Here is a 26,167-nt window from a genome sequence, read left to right as displayed (position 1 = left end):
GTAATGTGATCATTAAGTGTATTAGATTGTCCTTTTTGTTCTTTTTTTCCTATACACATAAAGTGTAAATCTGCACCTTCAAAGATCAGAGGTTGAAAATGTGTTTGGCAGACATGACAAACATTTGGCACAATTGATTTCCTCCTTTGACAAACTTGTCGAACCACTCCGGGACGTGAAAAAGAGATGCCCTTAATCAAATGATGTTTACATGCAGCCTACATACCAGCGTCCGGGTCGGGGAAGGAACATTTGCATGTCCACACATGTAAAAACTATATCCTGTTAGCAGGTCTACACACTACTATGGTTTTTCCAAAACAAACCCAGACACTGGAAAAAAAAAAAAGTCCATCAAATTTCTGCGATTACCTCTTAATCTCAAATCACATAGGTGTGGTTGTAGTAGAACTAAAACATATCTCCTCTGGAGCAGAGTAGAAATCTACTTTTGTCTTTTACAGAAATCTCTTCGATAAAAGAGCTTAATGCTTTGTGTAGATCAAATGGAAAATGCATTTATCTCTTACTGATACTGCTACTATTCAACCACAAGTCAGCCACAAACTGAAGTGACTGAGAAAAGACTTGAATAGCAGAAAGGATGTATATTATATAATATCTCATATAAGACTTGGATGGGACACAGGGCTGCATGTAAACACTTAACTGATGAGTCCAGTTTGAATATGATTCTAGTTTTTCATTAGATCTTTTTGAAGAGCGTCTTGAAACATTATAGAATATTTGGCCTTCTCCATTGTTACTGCAAACCTCCTCGGATATGTTTAGTTGAACTCTGTTTACTGTAGGGGTAGAGTTCACTGAGCTTAAACATTACTTAGATATCACTGAAGTACATACAGAAATGTTCTGACCACAGAATGACAACATAACACTCTGTGGCATGATACATCACACAACGACAACACACATCCAATAATGATTGTAACCGAGTGTGTGAGTATATAGACGGGAATGTCAACAACTGTCCTAACCTAAATAAATGAACACACCTGTATTAATTTCCTGCAGAAATAATACACACAAATGTCATTCACCTTGTATCTGCTCTGCTGCACAGACACTTTTGGTCACACAGCTGCTTGATTGGACAAAACACAACTGTTTAGTAACTGCTAGAGTAAACACAACTAGCTGCAAGTAATCTAGCTCCAGACGCCCCTGATTCGCCACCCACAACCTCAGAGTAGCTGAACATGCGAAGAAAGAGCCTGTGCCGACCGACACAAGTAATCAGAGATCAGAGACATAGGAGATGAGAGTTTAATGATTGTTTAAAAGACAAATTGGTAAATGGTGCAAGGACAACATGACTACTCACACAGCAACAAGGAATACAGTGAGGAAACTTTGTGCATGATCATATTTGTGTGTTAGGTGCATGTAGACTTGATATTTTTGTAGCTTTGTTGCTTGTATTTTACCTTATCAATAACTTTTTAAAATGATCTTAAATGATGTTTTCTCATTTACTGTGTCTCCAGCTTAGATGTGAATCTCATAGTGTGTCACATGTTATCAGCCCGTGCAGTTCAATGTGTGTTATTTGAGTTTGGTATGTGTGTGTGTGTGTGTGTGTGTGTGTGTCCAACCTTTGTCTTAACATGAGAGCTGACACTCATCCTGTCTGTGTTTTGCTTCGACCTCAGATCTACCAGGAGGATATGATGCGCTCGCTGCTACAAAACTCGCTTCATGTGTTTCGTGCCATCAGCGGGACGTCCACCGACCTGGGCTGACCTCTGTCCCGAAAGCCTCCCTCTGCCCCAGCCCCCACCCCTTACGTATATCCTCTCATTTCCCCCTCAAGGACCTAGACCTGATGATAACAGGGGAGGCTCTAAGTCTACGCTTGCATACCCCCCCCCCACCCACACCACTGTCCGGCTGTCTTCTGCACCTCTGCGGAGCGGCCGGGGTGAAGGATCGCAGCAGAGCATTTGGATATAATATTCAAACCACAGCAGCAGTGTTTTTTAGAATGTATCACAGCAACACCAACTGAATGTCAGCATGTCAGGTTCAGGTGTTATGCTGAGTCATGCTAGGTTGCATTGCACTTTTTTTTTTTTTAATCTGCCTTGTTGACAAACTGCAGGATTGACTGTTGTTCCTCTAGAGAGAGATACTGTAGAGCATTTTCTTTTTCCTCCTCTCTCTGCAATGTTTCACCTCAGAACTATGCAGGACACAACACTCTCTCCAAACATTTTACGACTTGAGTCAACTTTTAGAAGACAATAGCATCTCTCCATGTTGTTTAGTGTGTTTCTAGCAGGGCAATCAATACCCCAACTCAACCGGTTCTGTTGTAAGAGACGTTCAAACCAAAAGCATTGAGATATAAGCCAAGAGTTAGTGTTTATAGGACGGCAGCACATTCCAGCCAGGTTGACAGAATGTGATAAACAGATAAGTCACGTCCATAGAGCAGCAGCTTAGAGTGAGCGCTGGGCCAAAGTTACATCCCTGTTTGTTTAAGGACAAATGTAAAATCCTCCTCAGTCTGTTCCAAAGTTAAATAGAGGAAGAGACAGACCTCAGGGTATTAAAGCTGTGTCACAACGCTGCTCTTAAGAGGGGTGTGCGTAGTTTCAAAGTAGCTCAATTATGTTGTATATGTAAGAAAAAAAATCTATTGGTTATAACAATCTGTTTAAGGTGATGAATAATGTCAAACCAGAAAAGATTATGATTACAAATTCTATCAGAGCTTTGTAACAATCATTAAAAACTGTATTCTGTGCGGGCTTATCAAACACTGATCACGGCAGTGTGATAATATTTACTTCAACAGTGAGTAAGTGACGAGTTCCTCTGGTTTAGATCCAGTGCCTTCATGCTCTGCCTTCTGAAAAGACTCCTTTATCTCAATCGATACGAACCATCACGTGCTGGTTATTCACAGTATTTCACAAGTGCTACACTGAAATTAGCAGATAGATGAATAATATTTAAGCAGATGTACATAGTTTGTTCTCATGCTGTAAATTGAATTCTGTATCCATGTATGTTTGTACGTACTGTATGTATGTATTTATATTTGTAACATTTTGGACTCTTGTCCGGTCCAGAGTATGTCCTAGCAGAGAGATTTTTTTTCCCCCCCCCCCATTTTTACTGCGTTGTATACTGAACTGCTGCTGCCTGTCAAACTTACTTTGTAAAGCCTTTTTCCAATAAAACCTGGAAAAGCTACTGAGCTTGAGGACAGTAACTGACAAAACAATCACACTGTGAGGTCCACTTAGTAGCTCTTCCAGAGTTTTCACAAGATCTTCCTTTGCAGATGATGCCAAGTTGAAGGAGGAGTCCTTAAAATGCTCTCTGATGACCTCTGACGCCTGAGCAACTCCATCTGCAGAGGAAGGCTGTGTGTCACAACTGACAGCTCCACAGCAGCTGCTAAAATGGACTTTGCATCATTTTGTCAACTGGTAAAACTTACACATACACACCTCATGTGCATATTACAAAACACACCCTATACCCACTGTTTTTATAACCTTGCTGCAGGTATTTGTTCCAATTCAACCACAAGAATGTGTGTGAAATTGGACACTGATTGTGGGTTTCGACTCAATTCAGTCTCCATTCCACATCATCCTAAAGGTGTTGGATGGGGTTGAGATCAGGGCTCTGTGCCAGTCGAACTCTTCTACACCATACCAGGAAAACAGTTTCTTTACGGGCCCGGATTTTGTGTGTGTTGCCGCTGTCACGAAAAAAAAAAAAAAAGCTTTCGCCTCAGGGCTGTAACCACACTTGTTTCTAAAACAACACTGTATTCTGTAGCATTAAAGGCTCAGGTACCTGCCAGGATGAGTACTACTCAACCTATGAAAGCAGTTGTGTAATGTTGTATCATTTATTAGCTAGCACAGGGGGAGCTCTCCAAAGTCTGAAAAAAAAAAAACAACTCCATAGTTTTGGCTTGAAATTTCATTCATTCCTGTATCACAGACTGGAGATTGAAAGAAGTGGGCATTTAGGAGACAGGCAGAGTCTAATGAAACGTGTAACTGAGTTGCATTATGAGAAGACTTGGATCCACTGTTTTAGCTGTGATAAAGACCTACAGTAGAGCACTGAATGTTTTCCTGGCCCTGTACCATCAGTGTGTCCACTCTCTGTTGTTTGTTGCTGCACAAAGCCATTACCATACACATAATCAGCTTAATGATTCACAGACTCATTTAGATCCTGACGACTTCCTGGAGGGATGGATGGACACTTGTGGTTTGCGATATGGCACTTAGGACAAACACGCATGCGTGATCCCTGCCTGAGAGCCACACGGGCACTCTGACTCTCAGTTCTGCTAACGCTCCGTGTTTTGCGGCTGGCTGGGTGTCTGCTGTTGAGACACTGTTGCACTGTGGCCGAAACCGGTTTAACATTCCCTCCGAGTTACTGTCAAACCCGTGCTGTCATCACAGCTTCCCTCCCACTCTCTGACACCGACTCCGCCCCGCTGTTCCCGGTACACTACAGTGGACACCGCAGACTCACTGAGACTGTCGAGGTCCCTTTATTGACCGTTTACCTTTTGATCCCACCTCAGATTTCTCCTCTTCTTCTTCTTCTTCTTTTGGTTCTAGACACTCTGTCGCCTGTATTTGCGTACCGTGCAGTAACATAACTGTCACAACTGTGTTTTTGTTTTTCGTTTTTTTTTTTTTTTAAAGCTGGGAGTACAAGAACATCCAGGGAGTTGACTGTCTTCCAGACAGAAGAACCGCTCTGACGCTCGAGGACAACATGGCTTTTACTCGAGAGACTTTTGCCTTTTTAACATGCGCCGCCATGATAATGTTTCTCCACTGTAATGCAGGTAAAGACTCCTTCATTTCTCTTGCTGTGTTAAGAATTGTTACCTTATGTGATAAGGCGATAAGGCTCTTAGTCATCAGTAAGGTTATAACCTGGAAACCAAAGTTCAGCTGGCAGACTCCTTTAACCTTTAAACTCAACATGTCATCAAAATGATGAATTGGTTGTTGACTGTCCACTTCAGGCACATTAACTTCCACTATTTCAGACTATTCATTCTAATTTTACAGCAGCCATTCTCTATCTATCGCTGTTTATCCCGAGGTTCAGATGCTAATGAGTGAGACATTTTTTTTTTTTTAGCAAAGATCTGGACTCATTTCGAGTGAAAAAGTCGTATTACGAGCACAAACATTATTTCAAAGCCCTGTCCAAATTCTTCCAAGTGTTTTCTGTCAAGTTAAGATTTACACTATGAATTTAGCGGCTCAATAACGCAATTTTCTTCCTTGTTTTAACAAACAGCGCTCTGGCCCTCGTTTAGATTTGGTGTCACCTCTATTTTGCAATTACGGTAAATGTGCCGCGCGCAACCAAAAGCCTGGAGCGGCTGCTCTGTACGCGGTACCAGAACGCAGTGAGTCACTTCAATAAAAGGTGTTTCACAAGAGGTCACACCTCATTTCTAATCTGATCCTTCTCGAATTTCTTTCCAGGAAATGATTAAAAAAAACAACAACAGTTAATTAATTAAACAACAACAACAATAACAATAATAATTGTTTATTTTTACATTTTTGCCATAAACACACAATTATTGAGAACATCCTAGAAAGTGAACGCACCTTCACATTTTCATCATGTTTAATCTCCCATGAAGCCATAAGAAATATGGGTTCACATTCAGTGTACCGTGTACGGTGAACTCACTTTATCACAGAAATATCAAGATTCAACTTTCATTTTATTTGACGTCTCGTTCAGAGTTTTTCTGTACGTTAAAACTTACAGTTCCTATAAACAGCATTGAGCTTACAGGTGATTTTACCTTCCTCAGAATTGGCTCAGTGAGATGATTTCACGGTTAATGTGGTCACAGAAAATGATACTGTTATAGGAGTTTAACAGGAATCTACTGCGGCTTTTGCTGACCCTGATAAGGAAAGGTAAGGCGTCTTATCCCTCTTTTTGGTTACTGATCGACTACCGTGATTGTACAATAGACGCGCCACAAAAATCTAAACGGCGAGTGCGGTGACCACCTTGGCCGCGCTGAGCTGTCGCGACTTTGTTGATAAACCGCGTTGTACACAACGGAAATATTACTTCCTATTTTTTGTAACTTTGTATCAATGATTAATCATATATTGAGCATGAGCACCGTGTCAGCTTCAACCCAGCAATGTGTTGTGAAAGGACTTTCAGATTTTGACTTTTAAAAAGAAGAATAAGAAGGAAAAAAAAACAGGAGTGGCACGTATGATTAAAAATAATAACTGTAAAAATTCCTCTCCCGCAGATCAGCTTCCTCCTCCTTCAAATCCCAAGCATATTTGGCTCGACGACTTCACCGTGAACGTGTCCTGGTCCTGGATGAAGCCCAGAAACCTGTCAGTCAATTGTAAAATCAAATATGAATTGTGCCTGGAGCATGAAGTGGATCAAGGAGACAGGGAAAAAGTGGGTATCTTGGGTAGGGTATGGGTGGGAAGTCCTGGGGTCCCCATGCAGCAACATCAGTCAGTCAGCTCCATTTCACTGTTATATTGATGTAGGAAATTAGCTACAGATCACATGTATTGTACTAAATGACATTACAGCCAACCAGCAATAACAGTTTTTTATATCGATTCCTGGCAAAGCGTCTCATCAATTTACTCATTATGACTACTGCTCAAATGTTGTAGAGTCATAAGTCTGAAACCATATGACTGCATCATACTGAAGTCATCGGAGCCATGGTTTTTCTGTGTTACAAACCAATGTTTGTGCAGTGTGTTTGAAAGACAAGGGTATTCATCCAACAGGCAGGTTTCCACTGGTAGCTACCGTCAAGTTGCATAATGGAGGAGCCAGTGTTTTTGGAGCTAAAAATCAGGATATCTTACCTCAGTCTGAATCATTATTTCTATCTCGCAATTGCTGAAAAAATTGCTTGAAAAATCGCTTTTGAAAATCTTGATCATCTGTCGGCTGTTGAAAACCGTAATAATAATAATTATCATTGTTTAAAAATTGAATGTTATGTCTAATATAATAGATGGTGTTTGTATATGAGGAGGACAAAAAATATGCCAAAAAAAAAAAAAAACAGAATTTTTAACAGTGGACCTCCAGCTCTAGGTGCTTGGAGGAAGAAGACATGTTTCAGGATGTGTCGGAGTTATCATCATAAAAGCCCATGTTGTTGTTTTTTTCTAGTGTCTGAGGCGCACAGAATGGAAAAATTTCACAGACAGCTGTCTCCTAGAAGGAAAGGATTCTGCTCCTTGCAATTACACCATTCGTACAGTCTGTGAACCCTGTGACAGTTGGAATGACAGCACAGCTGTGAACGTCGTCGTTAGTCCAGTGTCACGAGGTAAGAACCAGAAAGCTAAAAGGACGAGAATACAGCAACATCCTGAGGTTTTGTATTCAGATCGTCCTCTGAGGTCTTCTCCATCCGTTTATCATTTATGATGCTTCAGAGTCAGACTTAAATCTTGCTACATGTATGTATGTGTATGTGACACCTGTTTTTGTCCTGTACAGCTAAAGTGGTGAACAACTTCACATGTGTCCTTGACCGCAAAGGAATGAACTGCTCCTGGATCCCAGTGAATTCATCTCTTGACATGAAGCTCTTCTATAGGTGAGAGTTACAGCAACAGTGAAATTAAACTAGATGCACTATGTCTAGAGTGTGTGCTGGGATATTATTATCCAAAGTTAATGCACATTTAACTGTACTGGGCACCATGGTGGTCAGCGTAGCCCCATAGTTCCTTTCAAGGGAGTCATTTATCATTGACTCCAACCTGAGGGGCAATTGGTGAACCAGTCTCTCCAGGACTTTGATTATTTGTACTATGAAGGCAACTGGTCTGTGGTCGTTGATTCAGATGGAGATGACTTCTTTGGCATCTAGATGTCTTCTATAGCACCCTGAACCTTCACCTGCAGACGACTCGTGAGTCAACGTGAATCCACAATAAATACAGTGTGTATACAGTGTGTACAGTAAATCTAGAGTTTTATTTTCTCTGGTGTGGCAAAAAGAGAAGTGTGGTTGAAGTCTCCTGCAGTGATTCTGAACGCATTTGAGTGTTGAGCTTGTAATCTAGCGTTGATGGAACTGATGGCGTTGAATGTTATGTCAGCAGCTCTGTCGCTGATGGTGGAGATTGAGCCTGGAATATCTTCCCGCAGCGATGTCTCAGTAACACACATAATACTGTATTCCTGATATTCCAGCTCGGTCTCTGTCAGAACACCCTGCTCATCCATTTTAGTCACCAGGGTCCTCACATTTCCCATATTGACAGAGGATAGAAACACAGATATTTGTCTGTGAGAGCATCTAGTGGCGACTGAAGGAACTGCAGCATGTTCAAAGCAGTGAAGACTGAACTAATTGGAGCAAACCAAAGCAATTCTGTGTTGTTTTCATTTTGGTGAGGTATGTGCCACCACTCCCTACTTTTCTTATTCCCTCTCCATTTTCTCATTGCAGGTATTGTGGATCTTCCGAGGAACGTAGAAACGGTTTAAAAGAGTGTGTACATCCTTACAAGAATGGTTGTTACTTGTACGCAAATGGAACTGAGCTCTGCTTTCTTGCAGTCACCGAACTTGGACAAAGCACCTTTAAACCTTCAATAGGTTGGTGTCACCTCTAATAATTAAGTATAGATGTCATTTCAAAAATTGTAAAATGAATAATGCTTAGTGAAATATTGGATATTGTCCTACAATCTCCTCAGTGATACCCTCACCAAAGATGAGCATCAGAGAAGACAAACACAACCTCCACTTCAACTGGACAACTCCAGAGGTTGGAGTCAATTGCGAGTGGAAATATAACCTCTGCTTCACACAGTGCAAGGAGCGTGAAGTAAGTTGAATTCATCAAGGATACCTTAGTTTCTCTATACCTGACAGTGCTACAGTGAAGTGCTACATTGTGGTTCTGTGTGCTTACTGTTTTCTAGCAATGCCTCATCGTGTTTAAGCCAAAGCATCGAATATCCTACAATGAAAACTGCCGTTACGAGTTCAGATCCAGAGTCCTCGTTGACACAAACTGCCAGACAATGATCAGCGACTGGAGTAAAGCTGTGACTTACGGTAAGTGTCCATTCAGTTTTCACTTACACTGATTTCTCAAGGCGCTTTTACCAAGCACACTAAAACAAGATTTATATGAAGTGACTTAGTTTTGCATCACATTTTCATCCATTATCTATACCGCTTATCCGTCAAGGGTCACAAAGGGGGCTGGAGCCACTGCTAGCTGACATTGGGCGAAGGGCAGGGTACACCCTGGACAGATCACCAGTCCGTTGCATATATAGACAAACAACCACTCACACTTACAATTTAGAGTCATCAATTAACCTAACATGCATGTCTTTGTACTGTGGGAGGATGCCAGAGTACCCGGAGAGAAAACAGGCAGACACAGGGAGAACATGCAAACTCCAGAAAGAAAAGCCAGAGGCGACAGTGCTAACCACTGCACCACTGTGCCGCCTGCATTATGTTTTTCATATCTTATTTAAATAAGGCAGTTTAAGCTCAAGGAACAATTACTTTCCCTTCAAATTTAAGACTTTTGTTTAAAACATTACAGTACATCAGAGTATACAGTGACAAAAACCCTTTTGAATTACCTGCACTTATTTAGAAATTTGGCTTAAAATATTGTCTGATCTTTATCTAACTTATAATTATGATCAAACACAGTCTTCTTGAATCATCATCATTCAAAGAATATCAGAGTGTGGGGTGGAACAGGGATGCCTGAGGCTTGAGGTATAATTTCGAGCCACTCTGATTTAACACTCAGACATTTTGTGTTTGGTGCTCTGCTGATGTGAAAAATGCCTGACATTGATTATTGATTATTCTTCATGTCTTGTAATGCCACTCATTTATTACTAATGACGAACACAATTTATTCTTTAACAGCTTTATCACGTAATCAGCTTAATTTTCTTAGTTGATCATGGTGGAAGGCGAATATGTGATATGCGCACAAGTATTTCAGATTAATAATTAAGAGTTTATTAAGAGATCATATTTCATTCTGACTGAGACAAAGAAAGTGAGGACAGCGAACCATGATTGGCTGAGACCACCTCACTCTATCCTCAAGAGAAAAAAACTCTGGCGTGCAAACTACAACGTCTTTGGTTGAAATCAGCTCCAAGCTACACAACCACTCGCCTTTTTCTTTTATCTATACGCGCAAGTGACTTTCTCTATTTCTTTAAGCCAAACAACGTCAAGTTAAGCCAAAGGAACAAAAGCATCTGAATACTTATTTTTGATAATCCTACGTTTTTATTCTGAAGGTCTTTGACACTTTGGAGTCGTCTGGACCAACACCAGCCTCCTCTAAAGTTATCCAGAAAACGTTAAGTCGGCTATGTAAGAGCTTATTTTTCCTCAACCCGCAGAAGAGGCCCACAGGTCACATGACCGCCTGCAAAGACACCTGCAGGACACTAAGTTTGCCGAGACAGAAAGTCTGAGAGTAAACTCAGCTAAAGCTGAACTGCGGAGATACCGGCAGAATCTGTCACTGTGTTAACCAGAGATGCGGCCTCCGGGAGAATCCACCTGGATCCTGCATTTCCATGGTTACCACCACAACCAAATCTGCAGCTGCAGCAACTCACAGTAGGCCGGTCTTAACATTCTGCTCGTGACAAGGGTTGATGATAAAATGAGTATTTTTTGCGTTGATAGATATCTCAAACATTCGGTACAAATAGATTATAGTTACAGACTATAACAATTTGCCTCCACCAGATCACTCTTCATTTACTATCAGACTGATCAAAATTTCCGTCCCAAACTGGACGGCTGTGTGCCATTCAACGAGTGTAAATTGGATTGTCCAAAGATTATTCTGTGCAGTTATGCAGCAGAGTCTCAGAGTTTAGATAATCATCAGTCCACACTCAGACAAATTGTCTATAAATGGAGACAATCTAGCACCATTGCTAGCCTCCCTAGAAGGGGTCGTCCAGCTGAGATGACTCCAAAGGCCCAGTGCGGTTTAAAAAAAAAAAAAAAGGATCCCAGATTAAGAGCTAAAGGCTTAAAGGAATCGCTGACAGTTTAGCAGACACCAGATGTGTCTCTGCACATGTCAGTCTCAGATAATGAACTCAGTTTTCTCTATGCAGTGTCAGCACATTCGCTCTTATCAAGGCTTTCATTAAATTTGAAGCCCTCCATTGACAGTATCATAAAATACACTATAGCAGACACTGCAAATACATAGCATCTATTTTGTAGAGGTAGTCGCCACCATCAGTATTTTTACTCATTGATGTTAATATTATAATATTAACACTGATACATTCACAATGGGAAATAGAAAAAAAATACTAATTAATTCTTGTTATGGTTTAGATTGTAACTACTGTAGCGGGGCTGAGGAATTTCTTCATTCCCTTGCATGTTGCAGTTTCAGTTATCACACAGAACATCTGAATTTGATTTGATCAAGCCACATGACTCCTCAGGATCTAAATGAGTGGGTCGGAGTTTGGGATGTGTTTGATGTGTCGAGTTTTGGGTATCAAATTTGCGACTTGAAAAAAACTAACTAACTGACTAACACTTTGTCCACTGTTCCTCACAGGTACCAACAAGCTTCCCAACAGGACGCTGACTGTGGCTGCCATTCTCATCCCCATCGCTCTGTTTGTCTGCGTCATCCTGTCCTGCTACTGCTTCAGGAAGTATGTTTGGGAAACACAACTGTCACTTTCAACACTTTCAAGAGTCCATGTTGTTATTTATACCTTTGGGAAACAGTATTCGAGATCTGCAACAATGAAAGCAAGGTCACCGAGATCATTTCAAGTCCTAAACCTTGTATTAAGGTTGACTGGGTGCCTTTGATAACACCAGACGATGTATTTGTGTCACCAAAGAGCTACAATAAATTGAAGAGTCATGGGGTTTTAACTCTGCCCCTGCAGATACATTTAAAATATAAAAAAAAACTCTGTTGTCGTGGCAGATGGTTTCTCCACATTTTCCACAGATTTAAAGAAAGAATCTTTGTTATGCTCCAAAAGCTCAAGTGCTGGACACAAAACAAAATGCCTTTCTCAGAGATGTTTCCGCCTCACACAACTGGCCTCCAAATGAGTTGAGATAATGTTAGTGATTGAAGAGAAATTCTCCCGCTTCAGTGGAAAACAGTTGTGTAAAATACAGTGTGAGGCACGTTTGAAACATTGTGCGCTGGTTGTTGCTTTCTCTCACTGACGTGCTCATTGTCGTGTGGTTGCAGGCACAGTGACATTATTTGCCCCATCATACCCGATCCTTCAGCAATCTTCAAGGAGATGATGATGAATGGAAACAAAGAACTGAAGGTATGTTTAGGAAGAAAAAAAAAAAAATACAAATGCTCCGCTCCCCTGATCTCTGCTCGACGCTCAATACACTGTTCTGTTTTTCAGCCCATGACGGGGAGTCTGTACACACCGGTGCCAGAGCCCATTGAACCCTGCAAAATCCTTGTCACTGAAGACAATGTCTCCCACCAAAACTCCTGGACAGCTGGACTTCCACTCTGAGGGAATTCATCAGGAGCATTTACAGAGTAACTTAACACCTGGCCAAAAAGCTTTGTTTCACTGACTGCCAAACACCCCTTACCCCCAGGAGGGCGCTCTGTTGCACGTCTACTGCACTGACCTGGCTACAGTTCTGTTACCACTGCAGCCAGGTGAGAACTTGAACTGCTAGAGGGCAGCAAAAGCAAGATTTTCAGCCGCTCTTAAGTTACTCTGTGAGGGTAGCGCCGATGTAAGCTGCGGAGGCGTGACGTGGAAAGGACAAGAAAGGCTGCCACGCCTTCACTCTGCTGACATCCTCCTGTTTGAGCACGGAGGAGGAAGAAGACGAGGATGGAGGGGCAGGCTCAGCAGCGCTTGCGGGGGGACTGGAAGCTACATTTACTGGGCACTGTCCCACCAGTGAGAGGAACTGGTGTTTACCTGGATATCTGCTGTAGAGATTTACGAGCTCACAAGGGAATGACTGGCAAATGCCAGTAGCTTGACAATAGACAGGAAGCAATAACCTAAGTGGTGGGAAAGTAGTCATTTCTTTCCACTGAGAGTGATCCAAAGACTCCGCTATGCTGCATCAGCCCCCCTCCCCCCAAATGAGGAAGGAAGCTTGTTGTGTCTTGGCACTTAAACAGACACTGCAGTATAAGGAACTGAGGGGGTGGTGCATGGAAGAGTGCTGGGCCAGTGGCCTTTTTCATACCCGCCCACCCCCAAACTTCATCTCTCATGTGAAATATAATGAAGCGGTATGGCTGCGTTGAAATTCAAAATATCTCCACTTTCACTTTGTTTCCTCTGTTAATCCCTTCATCAGTGCATCTCATCAGGAATTCCACTTTGTTGTCAGCCAGGAAATGCATTGACCTGCATGACCGTTACCGACAGATGCTGATATTTTTATCATCAGCCTCTAGATGCCAAATGTCTTGCATATTTTTAGTCGGTAATAATAGTTTTCTCACACGAGTTAATGTGATATGTCTGTAGTGTCGAAATGCTTTTCCAAACTTTGTACAGCAGAATCACAATGATAGAGGATTATGTGTAAAGGCATCTGATAATACATTAAACAGATTACAATCTGGCTGTCAGGTCTGTTGATTTTCTGCTTTCTCATTCACTACATACCCAAATCCAAAATGCCATATCATCATTGGTAAGACACTCTTACTTCCTTAAAGTTGGGGGAAGCTTTTTTTTGCCTTTTATTCTGTTGTTTGAATTACTAGCACTATTTATTGGGTGGTTCTTGACTGTTTTTGCTGCTTTAATAAAGACAGAGATTGAAAATGTGTGTTGTGTCGGTGTGATTGCATGCCGCTGCTTACGGATGGACATGTCGCAGCTTGTTTGTGAATTTAACTGCCAGTGGAAAGGCTGCTACTGGAAGCAGTGGAATATGTTGTTTTCAACATTTCTCCTCCAGTAGAAGATGGGAAGATATCCACCATAAATCCTCACAAATGAACAACAAAAAGCACCTGTTATTAATAATGAATAATCTACTAAAACATTATGAAACTTTTGGGTTGGTTTTTTCCACTTTATCTGGGAGTTTCCTGTCCAGATGCTGAGCAAATAGGTTTATCAACAACTTGTCAAGATACATGGTTATTGATGGATTATTGAAAAACACACAAATATTATCACATTCATATTCAAAGCTGCCTTATTAGAGCGCGACACCAAAAAGTCATTTATTATTGGAAGTGGGTTCCACTTGGAGTGTCACTGTTTTGACATGTCTATAGACCAGCTGATCAACTATTAGTTATAAACTTAATATAATGTTAAAAAGCCTAGCTTAAAATAAACCCCATACTAATGTAAAGCTTTGTAGTTAAGGAGACTTTAGTTTAGTGATAATACTCCGACTCCTTTTAAATATCATTACAGTCCGAACAGGGATTCATACACTGTACCTCATCCGTCTCACTTACTGGAAGTGCGTGCGTGTATTACACGCGCGTGTCCTTATCAAAAAAAGAAAGAAGAAAAAAAGGAAACACTCCGCCCAGCTCCAACCTCCTACAGTTTTTAAGCTTTCCTGCGAAGTTAGTGGACGCTGAAGTGGATGAGCAATACCTCACTGTCTTCTTCTTTAACTAACGACTACAGCGAAGCGGGACGCCAGTCGGAGCTGACACCTCCTCAGGAGCGGGAGCAGACCTAAAGAAAAAAAAACATTTTATCCTCTCACCGACGGTTGTGGGAAAAGGGAACTTGAGGAGGAGGACTCTAAAAAAAAAAAAAGAGGGGGGCCGACCAGGATGTTTCAAAGTTTAGACTTCGTTGTTTTAGGTTGCTTCTTGCTGACGGTTGAAACCATACCAGGTAAGGATATATATCATACACACAACAGTGTCTTGTATCCCCGCCGTGTTGTTACTAACTTCTTCCCTGCAGGAATTTTTTCCGCTTTGCCTGCGTCTAGCCTACGTAACGGTGTTTCCCAACAATGACGTCACGTCTGACATCCAACACACGTAAAATATCGAAACTCAGGACAGAGGATAGAAATGTGCTTGAGTACAAGTCATACATGGAAAGTTAAAGTCTTACTCCTAAAATCCTTTATCTCTAAGGTCATGTGTTTAGGTTGGTGGTTAGATAGTTAAGTGTAGGATGAATGTGAAGTGTGTTCTGAGTGTATTTATGAGGTGTAAATCAGAGTTGGCATGGAAGTGTTTCAATGCAAGGGTATACTTATTACAAATGTGATACAGGACAATGATCAGACCTGATAGAGAGGTCAAAGATAGAGAAAGTAACAATTGTGAGCTGTAGGAAGTGGTCCCTGCCCTGTGTCGGAGGAAATGACATCAAATGATACCCTTAACCCCCCACGTATGACCAGCTCATTTCTCAAGCCACATGGGAACGCTTTATCCCCCAACTCCCCGGATTGGTTCTCAACATTGCTGATGTTTGCCTGCAGTTTGTTTGTGTCCATTTACATGGCTGCTTTCCTTGAAGCACAGCTGCTCCAAATGATCTCAGTGAGCTTCTTGTCATTCTCCGACTTGGCTTATTCCCTATAAATTGGAGGTGTTCCCAGATCGGAGGGTAATTAATGGCACACTTGAATTCTTTGTTATCAGATTCCTGTCTTGTCTCTTTCTTCACCTAAGGCCAAATCTCACCACCGCAAAATTTGTCCCTCTGGTGGCTGGATGACTTTCAGCCACAGTTGACCTGGCACCCAGTGTCAAACTGCACATATACAGTGACTTCAAAAACCAGCGAAGAATACAGCCTTAAGGAGGAAGTAAGTGTACATATACTTCTCTGTTCAGTAAAATGTCATTCTGTTTAAAGGTTTTATGAATTCAGCACACATACCTCAGATTTGTACTGAAGTACGTACATTTCTGCCAAAAAATCTATCAACAACACTGAGAGGATCCACCCCACTGCTGACCAGTGCATGTAGTCTCAGCTTTGATGGTGCTTTTTTTTTTTTTTTAACAAAATCTTTCTCTTATGGTGGATACAGTCACACATCTTGCCTCCCTGGAAAGGTGAAATGGTGATAGAAGGAGGATTTGTGAATCTGTCTGTTAAAACTGTCTGTGGCGAGCAAGAAAGTTTGCCAGAAGCCCTCAGTGTTGATTACTCAGGTAACTTATTTTGCTCTCCATTACTCCCTGACGAGTTTTGTTTTCAAAGTTTGAATGCTTTTGAGTAGACAAAGAGATGTGAGCTAAAGCTCTTTGAGCCATAAATGGACTGGATTAATGTGTGTGTACTTGTTAATTCCGATGTGTGCGTGCATCTCTCTTACTTCTAGTCGTGGTGAAAAATTTGCAGTGCTACCTCTATACTTCCAAAGAAGCCAACTGCACCTGGGAGCCAGACAATTCTGTTTCATCGTTCAAATTTTTCTATCGGTATGTGTTTTTGTTTTTTGTCAGCATTAGCATTTTGTACTTTCACAAGAAAATGACACTGGGAAGAAGCACTGTAGTAGAAATTAGTAAACTGAAACTCAGTTACACAATATATGTGAGTAAGCTGTATTGCAATAGTTCCTTATACACAACAGCTAACCTTGGTTTCATAACCTAACAGCCAGCGTGAGACCAAATGAAATTCATGAGCTGGGCTTCAATTAAGGCAGAATCCCTTACATGTAATGGCCCAGTGTTTTATCAGTCAGTGTCAGTTAAGTTCAGGCATTGTTTATTGACTGTGTGAGGCTTGTATTTGTCGAGGTCCAAGCCATGTTTGGTAATGTAGTGTCAGATAAAGAGGGTGGACTGTTCTCTCCAGCCGGCCATAACTAAACAATCATTAACATATCCAGAAATCCAAAGTTGAGCAGCATATTTTAAGTTCAAATGTATTTTTATATTTACATACATATGTGTGTATTTTTGGAATTTACAAGGTTAAGTTAATGCAAACCAGGAAATTAAAAGAAAAATCTGGCAAGTAGTTTTCCTGATGTCAACAAAGACAAAAACCAACAATGAATTCATTCTCTTCACAAGAATTATCTGTGTATCCAAAGCATGATATATTTGAATCTCTCTGTACTGTAGAGCATTCACTGTTGTCCAAAACTACCAAGTGACATGTTCCTTCACTACCATTAACATGGCTACTGTAATTTATTTTGAGTCCCTTTGCTGCAGTATATCAAATGTGCTTTAATCCATGTCTGAAAATAGCCCCTAACAGAAAGCAATGTTTGTTAAAGGACTAGTGTAGCTGCAGTTTAGACTGAGTCCATCATAATGAATCCTTACAATCTACTGCTGTATGAATAACCTTATCTAATCTAGTGAATATGGGTCTTACCATATTCCATCTAGTTTTTGTGTGTTTTTTTTTCCCCTGGCTCACAGCCTCAATTCACATCTCACCTGTCCATGTGATTACTTACTTACTGACAAATATAGATAATATTAATACAGTTAATCAGATAGTTAGCAATCCTCTTTTAAAAATGCATTAGTGACCTGATTTTAATGACTTGCATATGCAGGAGGAGTGGGTTGGGCTTGATGGCTGAGAGCCACAGATAGCAGGGTAAGCTGAAAGCCATGTTGAGACACAGAAACAGAGTAACAGATGATTTGTTTGGGACAATAAGAAGGTAAGCTAATATACTGTAAGAAAGATTATATGTGTTAATTAATTCATTCATTCATTATTCAGCCCGTTTTTGGTTTCTACCAACCCCTAAAGGAAATATCTGGCTCTTTAGCTGCTAGGTGCTCCACTGTGCTTGCCAGCTAGTCTCTAGCTGTGTCACTCTTTTTATTGGTGCTGAGCAGGTTGTGTACAGTGGGTTTTGAAGCTTTTTCACTAAAAAGAGCTCCCTTATGCTGCTAAAACATAAGTTAAAGTGTTTACAGTGTCTATAAAGCTAGTGTAACTATTTCTTGGCTGGCTGCACTGACCTCCTGGACTCTTGTGATTAATATGAGGCTGCCAGGCAACCAGTCGAAACTCCAGGAAGTCACTGCACCCTGCCAAGATAAAGTTACACCACTAAGAACAGTTAGGTGGTTTGTTTTTTGTATGGATTAAACAAACTGGGGAGGTGCTGGTAGGTGAAATGCGTAAGCTTTTGGATAGAGCCAGAGTAATTGTCGCCCCTTATTTCCTGTCTTAATGATAAGGTAAACTGATATCAATGTTCTCATCAAACACTTGACAAGAAAATGAATAAGCATATTACCCAAAGTGTTGAACTACTTCTTTAGCTTGAACTGTGTCTTAGACTGTTTCTAATTTTAGTGGGGGGCAGGTTTGAGTGGTGACATTTGGGAAAAACTGGGCTTATTTAACTGTATGTTCATTTTAATAATTCATTGTTTTATTAACCGACTTCTTAACGTGCAGCATGAAAGTCAATCACCTTCACCTCTATCTTTCCAAGATTAACGATTGAGGATCTGAGCCGATCTTCTAGAAACAGCTCCTTTTTACCCCGCTTGCAAGAGTGCTCAAACTACCTTCACACATCATCACTAGATCCTGACATCATTACTGGCTGTAGTCTGCAGGCGAACATCAGCAATGGCATCATCATCCTGTTTAACGGAACAGCGAACAGCACATTTTTCAGGAACGCCTTCAAGAAATATCTTAAGGAAGATGGTATGTATCTAGCAGAGTGACCAGTGCTAATTTGGTAGTGAGAGTTCTATGGAGGAAAGGTTCTGTTGAAATTTGTTGCACTTCCCTGTTCAGTCTCTTAGAAGAGAAGTTGCTCTCTGTTATTTCTTAGAAATGTTTTAGCAGTTTGCTCTGTGTGTTTGTGTGTGTGTGTGTGTGCTTGCTTGCCTTATAGTGTTTTATGATTTTGATGACTGGATTACAGTTACTATTCCTCTGTAATACCTCTCTCTGCACAGTGAGACCACCTGCACTTAACTGGACAGTCATTAAGACTGGGGGTAAATTCCATATCAGCTGGACTCGTCCTGACATCGATCTGCCGTGGACATACAAACTTAATTACACTGAGTGTAATAAACACCTGGTACAGTACAATATTTGCATGTTTGTCTCTGATGTATTTTAAATCCATGCTGTGTCTTCTGTAGTCCATTTATTTTAAGGATTCAATGGACACAAACAGTAACTGGGATCATTTTAATCTTAGAAGCAACCAAATAAATGTCACTACTGAATATGAAATATTGAAATTAAATCATCACTTATGTTCTAGCATTTAATATTTTCTTTTGAAAACCATCCTTATGAATTTATGAATGAATTGTACAAAACTTTTTTTTTTTTTTAATTCAGTCATTTTGCCATATCCAGCATAGAGCTGAGACAATGAGACATCTGAGTGATTAGTCACTATTACAATTGTGCTTTCATTTTCAGGAGAGAGACGAGCTTAATCATGCGTCAATGCAGGTTGGACGTGATCCCTCACTGTACATACTGCATGACTATTACAGCAAAATCTAATAAAGGAAGTACGCCATTGAGTGACAAGAAGTGTTTTGGTATGTTCATCGTCCTCCTTTTCTCTGTTTTTATCTTGTTGGAAAATGTTGTTGCAAAGTGAGCTGTCCAGCAGTTTAAAGGCACTATGTAGAACTTAAAAAATGTTGCTGCCATCTAGAGGTTGTTTTAAAAATGATACTGTGGCACAGAGGGATGCACTCTGTCCCCCTGGAGTTGAGATTGGGTTCTAGATTCTCTGTAAAAACGCTGTAGCTTTACACTGTAAGTCACTGTCAGCTGATCATAATGTTGCTGATGTTTTTGCATGCAGATGCAGAAACAGATCATGCTGCGTTGGTGTATGCTGCTGTTATCATCCCACTGATGTTTGCTGGCCTGGCAGCCCTGACTTTTGTGTGTTGCAAGAGGTACGTACCGTCTGCATCTTTTCACTTGGCTCCTTTCTCTTGTTTGCCTCTGATATTTAACTCTCACTGTGCAGGAATAAGGAGCACATATTCCCCAAAGTACCACAACCTCGGGACCTCCTCAGCGATATTTCTGACAACAATAATAAGGTGACTCTTTTTTCTTAAGTAAGGGTGTATTCCCTAATCGTCATGTCTCCTAACAAAGAAATAGTATGACATTTTGGGAAGTAAGGTCATTTGCCATCAGCGACACATCGTATTTTTGTGCCGGGCAAAGTAACGCCCTGTAGTCTGATATTGTCTTGATATTTTGTGGACAGACATTGGTGGTAGCAATTTTCACGTCTAACCCTCAGCGGAAAAAAAAAAAAAAAAAAAAATCCCAAAAATGTCTAACTATTCCTTTAGCAACAGCAGCAGCGTGAATTTATAAAATGGTGGCGTTTTTAAAATCCCACACTGAGTTTGCCTTGCTCTCATACACTAACATTTTTTTCTTCTTTTTCTCAGAGCAACGTCTACAATCTGTACATCCCGGCAGAGGAGGAAGAGAACTGTAAAATCACTCTGCTGATGGATCCCCAAATCAACAAACCAGGCTGTTGACACATCTCTACAGTGGTGACAACTTGTATCTGGAACGAAAAAAAAAAACAAAAAAAAAACAAAACCCAAATTGTTGTTGAACTAACTCAACAACAACAAAAGAAGAAGGGGGACTTTACTGTTTAATGAATCCAAGAGATTCATAGGATGATGCTTTTGTGACGGGGCCCTTCTGCTTGTTAAAACTCTGGGCCCTTCTCTAAGGCATGTTGAGTAGCCAGGTGTGTTAACGGCAACTCAAACCTCCATTGAACAAAAAACAGTGGCAGCTACCACATTCCCGTGCAATGTTGTTCACAAATTGATGCAGCTGAAATCCAACTTCACAGCACACACTCACTGTTATTTAGACAGTGTGATGTAGGAGTAGGTTACACTGAATGACTGAAGGTCCTTATCAGGACACCACCAAATATGCCACAGCATTAAGTTGACTTGTAATCATTATTCTAGAAATTTCTTCCATTTCTTATCACTTCTCATGTTTGCACACACCAGCAACTCCTTTTTTGGAAATGTAATCACCCTCATGCCTACTACTTTACATGACCATACTTTGTTTTATCTGAAGAACCCCTCCTCCCATTGCGCTGCTCTGCTTTGGGCACTATTTTTGGAAGACTCCCTGGACACATTCATGCGCATGTTGTCGTAACCACAGCAGCAAAGTATCAGTGGAGACAGACGACCGTGTGTCCATTTTCAGACAGAAATTTACTGATTTGGAAATGAGTTGATAGCTTTGCTATCTACTCAAGCACTAAATACATAAATACTTGACATTTGCTGGTCCCAGCTCGTGCAAGAATGTGACAATTTCCTGCTTTTCTTTGTTTTATATGATCATTTTTAAATGAAATATCGATTTAAAATATAACTGATAATGAAAAAAATAAATCATTAGTCTTTGTTCCTGGAAATTCAGTCTGTCACTTGAGTCCCATTATGTCACTATCACTGCTGAAATGTTTTTGTTTATGATTTTTTTTTTTTGACTTATAGTTTGTTTTTAAATATAAATATATTTAGAATGATTCAGTTATTACAGGGATCACACATTAGCATCTTTCTCTAGCTCATTTACTGCTCTGTTTTTCTGTTGATCAATGCAAATTATCCCAGTCAGTTAAACCTGACTCAGCTGTATACAAACACATTTGTTTAATTATGTCTTAAGACCAACTTACTTATCTGCTCTGATCTACCTGCGATGGTTACCTCCTTGACCAGCAACAAACCACCTCTGTTCAGATAACATTGGCAATGCTAAGAACTACATTGTTGGCGAGCATGCAGAAGTTCGGAGGTTATAACTGCCATAATTACAGCTTAATAAAAGATTTTGATATACAGTAGCATTGGTAGTTCATTATCTGCTGGAATAGCAAAGCTCTAAAAAGATGTGGTTTAACTTCTCCAGTGATTTCCTGTTTTCAGTATGCAGAGCTCAAACTCATCTGAGGCGTATTTCAGTGGTATTTTTGCTGCTTTGTTGAGAGCACACTGAATGTACAGTGTTTGAAGGAGTCTGAAAATCTAGAACTTTGTTCTTTATGGAATGAGGACAGCGAAGGAGCTGAAGTTTCTTTCTACTGTAGCTATTACCTTCCTTTCTTTTGTACCACAAATGTGAAATGAATGAAACAAAGTACCGACATTGGTGCTTGACAGTTTGAAACAGTGTCCAGTTTGAATGTTGTGGTGGAGCGCTCAGGCTTTATAATGCTGGGTGCCAATTAAGAATGGTTCTCATTCATTTTTATTCTATGTTCTTGGGTAGCTGTTCAGCGAATAATTGAAGCAGCAATTTCTGCACAGAAGAAATGAAAATGTTCCACTTTTTAATGTCACATACCTGCTTTTAAATATATCAAGCGTTCAGTTTTGCCTTCTGGCCAAGAGTTAGATTTAAGATTGATCACTCCAACGTCTATATATGTTGACTTAGTAGGGCAACCAAACTTTTTCACATGCCACAATTGCTGTTTATTTTTTTTAATTTTTTTTTAAGAAATAAAAACTAACAATGAATTCACATTTGTAATGTTCAGTATCCTTTCTTCTTCCTCGTGTTTTTGTCCTTTTACTTCACACTTCCAAATCCAGAGATTAAGTAATTTTAGCTTCCATCCATTATCTGTGCTGCTTATTCTATGAAAGACCCGATCCCAGTTGACAGGTTGAGAGGCGGGGTCAGATCACCGGTCTGACATATAGAGACAAACAACCATTCACACTTACAGGCAATTCAGAGTCACCAGTTAACCTAACCTGCATGTCTTTGGGCTGTGGGAGGAAAAGGGAGAACATGCAAACCAGCTGATTGATAACGAAGGTATTCAAATGATCTGAAACTGTTGCAAGTGAGAATTTCACAATATCTACTGCAAATTTTGACAGGATTAAGTCTCATGTTGGTGTCATTTTCCTGGATCTACTGCTGAGCAACATTTCTGACAAAACAGAAACAACCTATACTGTACATTACGTCTGTGTATTAAGTATCCTAAAGATAATTAATGAATGGAGAATAACATTGTCTCACAGGTCGCCCAGCACAATGTCATGTCCTGTACCTGGACATTCTGATAAAATCACACCTCCAGTCTTAAACAAACCAATTTTAAGGCAGATCAAAGCTGAGAGGAGTCATGTGATCAGCAAAATCGAAAGCAAAACGGAGGTCTAAGGAATTGATCACCAGCAGATTTCCCTGTGTCTAACAGGTTAAGGAAATGATTACTCACTTATACAGAGGAGTTTCACTTCTCTTCTCTTCCTCAGTTTTGAAGGCCGAGTGTGGTTCACAGAAAACAAGTCTTTATTTGGTAACGTTGCAGCCAGACACACAGGTTTTGAAATTGGTTTGAAATTGCTCCATTTTGTGGGTTTTGTGACTTTTGCAAGAACTGTTGTACAGATGAATTTCTGAAAATTTCGGGCCGAGGTATTACAGTCACCAAGCAGTTTTTTTTTTTTTCCTGCTGTGTGGACAAGCCTTTACTGCACTCTAGATACAGCTGTGTTGCAGTAACATGAAACTCATTTTGGTGTCATTTTTTCACGCAACTCTTTGAACCCATTTTGTGTGTCATTTGTGATTCAGCATCAGAGGATAACTCCCTGAAGAGTCAAGTAATGATGTGTTAGATTCAGGTCTTAATGCTCATATTTCAAGCTTATTGAGTGATATGACTGTTGTGGAGATCCTCTGTCCAAAGTCACTTGGGATAGAACAAATTCTACTTTCTCTTTGACTCTCATCCCCCTTACAGTGACAAATATCTCCACATACCCAGAACGAAAAACCTGGCATGTTCTACTTGGGTGTCCTTGACATGAAAAGCAGAGAGACAGCGTGGATGACATCAAATTAATTAAGGTGTCACACTGTGGAGGGAGGAGTGTGACTGGTTATCTGATGCAATCTTGGTGTAACCCCACCAGTGTTATTCCATACAGTGAGAGTTCCACATCATTTCTATATTAACGGACCCCCAGTGTCCTACATGTTAAAGAAACCATGATTATACCGTACATAACCTGACGTGTTTCACTACGTTATTTTTTAACAGGGATACCCAGCACCATCCACCGTTACTTCTGTTATTAGGAAACACGTATTATTTTTCGGCCAATTGGTTCAAAATGTCCGTATACGTTAAACCATTATATGGCCTATTCTCTTTTTTTTTTTTCTTAAATCCGTTAACTCACCCACACACAACCTGAACATAACATTTCACAGTTAAAACGGGGAACAAAACGCTCCGACAGACATTTGGCTCTGTTGAGACGGACAAGGGCTAAGCTAGCTTGATTAAAAACAACATTCCAGTTGACGCACTTTCAAAATTAAAGCCTCAGTTAAAAACATACCACCAAGGCATCCACAGTCGGTGAGACTTTTATCTTTTAACGCGCTAACTCTCAACTTCCTGTTATGCAGCCGCTGACCTGACGCATTCCCGCTTCAGCGCGTAGCAACAGCGCCCTCTGGTGGTCGGCTCCCGACACTGCCAACATGTCGGCTCAGACTGGTCCTGATGCTGCGGGGATGCAGAGAGAAGCGATATGAGAGGATGTGAGGTATGTAAACCGTGCCAGACCGGGTGGATGCTGGCGCAGTCTCTGTGGCGCAATGGAATAGCGCGCTGGACTTCTAATCCAGAGGCTCCGGGTTCGAGTCCCGGCAGAGATGAGTCACTCTGTGTGCCACACGGCAGACCTGCGGTCATTTTTACCAGCTGGACGCAGCGATGATGTTTTAGTAGCAGGTTATAATGCTGTTATAGGCTCGTTAATGTGGCAACAATGAGAACCACAGTGAAGAGAATGAAACACAGCCCCATCACCACTCCTCTGTGCACGCTCTGAATAACTTGCTCTTTTCTGCTAATTTCAAACTAATAGTGAGAAACAATATTGAATATAAATTCAGTAATGAAAGTCGGTTCAGACTGAAATAGCTTTACTCATAGGAGCATGCTTATTCTATAGGGACACTGTTACTGATGGGGCATTTACACAGGAGAATGTACATTCCTTCACATATTTGTTTTATTTCACACATTTTTCATTTATGTTTCCTGCAGCCTGACTTTATATTCCTCGTGATCCTTTGCACTGAATTTTTAAAATCCTAATTCTGCTTTTTTTTTTCTCTCTGTCTCTCTCTCTTAACAGCAGTAGCATGGGTTAATTTAGCATATAGGCCTATCTTATACAAAAACCTTAAATTTGTCATTGTTGTAGATGTTTTTTTCTTTGTGAGCATAATGTCATATATTACACTATTTGCGCTGCAGCTAAGAAAGTAATCACTGAATATGTCAAATTATTGAAAATGTATAATTCATTTCTTTCCCTCAAAATACTCTGTATTGTAGGTTAGTAATGAACCTATGACTCTTCAGTCATAGGAGTTATTACTTGTATTTTCTGTATGTAAAGCCCCTCCCAAACGTTTCTGTCAGCCAGTAAAGATGGACGTAGACTATTTCTTTTGAAAATAAAAAGATGATCGGAATGGTTCACGTCTCCCCTCAGCATTCCATCTGAATCCCGCCAATAACGGTGCCATGTAAAACGTGCGTGCGGTCCGTGCGCGCGCGGATTATTTTGGGCTCCTTTGCTCCAGTTGTGCTCAGGAGCGCACGCAGGGGTCGCTCCGGGTCGACGACACAAGGGGGCGCTCCAACACCAGCGCAAGTCGCTCTCCTCTGGTTCTGAGACGGGGAGGAACCGGCTCACTGTGGAGACCTACTGAGCTGTGACAGCTACAGTATCACGGGGAACCAGCCCCAAAATCTGTAGCCTACATTATGTGACAGGAATGAGGACGGGCTTTGTTTATTCATCAGCTGGTCGGACTATTTCACCAGGATGACATCACTGCTTCATTCCACTAAATAGTCAATATTATTTGAAGTAGTAGAGTGAATTATTTATTTCTGCTATAGGCCTAACTCCTGACTTTCAGATCACAGTAGCTCCTCTAATATTTTAATAATACAGTGCTCTTATTTTAGCTCAGTGGGACATAATATTACCATGAAATTATCAGGCTAATATTACTGCAAATTCATATCTGTAGTATTCAGATTGGAT

General features: G+C 40.7%; 2 protein-coding genes and 1 non-coding gene across 3 annotated transcripts in view; all 3 read left to right on the top strand.

Annotated features, from left to right (window-relative positions):
* Positions 1-3,222, top strand: part of dock11 (dedicator of cytokinesis 11) — a 60,445-nt gene extending 57,223 nt beyond the window's left edge. The window contains 1 exon segment of the mRNA XM_018674242.2: positions 1,674-3,222. Coding sequence (XP_018529758.2) covers positions 1,674-1,763 — 90 coding nt within the window. The 3' untranslated portion in view covers positions 1,764-3,222.
* Positions 3,223-4,500: 1,278 nt separating this feature from the next.
* Positions 4,501-22,592, top strand: il13ra1 (interleukin 13 receptor, alpha 1). Its single transcript, XM_018674243.2, has 19 exons — positions 4,501-4,858; positions 6,317-6,477; positions 7,219-7,378; positions 7,552-7,651; positions 8,513-8,661; positions 8,763-8,893; positions 8,991-9,126; positions 11,657-11,756; positions 12,317-12,401; positions 12,489-14,939; positions 15,737-15,873; positions 16,102-16,225; positions 16,396-16,495; positions 18,496-18,716; positions 18,974-19,101; positions 19,455-19,579; positions 19,852-19,948; positions 20,023-20,098; positions 20,462-22,592. The coding sequence occupies exons 1-10, from the start codon at positions 4,786-4,788 to the stop codon at positions 12,603-12,605; spliced, it is 1,212 nt and encodes a 403-aa protein (XP_018529759.1). The 5' UTR covers positions 4,501-4,785; the 3' UTR covers positions 12,606-14,939; positions 15,737-15,873; positions 16,102-16,225; positions 16,396-16,495; positions 18,496-18,716; positions 18,974-19,101; positions 19,455-19,579; positions 19,852-19,948; positions 20,023-20,098; positions 20,462-22,592.
* A 2,092-nt stretch (positions 22,593-24,684) lies between these two features.
* trnar-ucu (transfer RNA arginine (anticodon UCU)) lies at positions 24,685-24,758 on the top strand. The gene has a single exon. It is a non-coding gene; the product is annotated as a tRNA-Arg (tRNA).
* Positions 24,759-26,167: the final 1,409 nt, after the last annotated feature.

The sequence above is a fragment of the Lates calcarifer genome, linkage group LG14, assembly GCF_001640805.2.
Source record: "Lates calcarifer isolate ASB-BC8 linkage group LG14, TLL_Latcal_v3, whole genome shotgun sequence".
NCBI lineage: Eukaryota > Metazoa > Chordata > Actinopteri > Centropomidae > Lates > Lates calcarifer.
The sequence above is the reverse complement of the archived record's forward strand: the minus strand, read 5'-3'. Positions and strand labels throughout refer to the sequence as shown.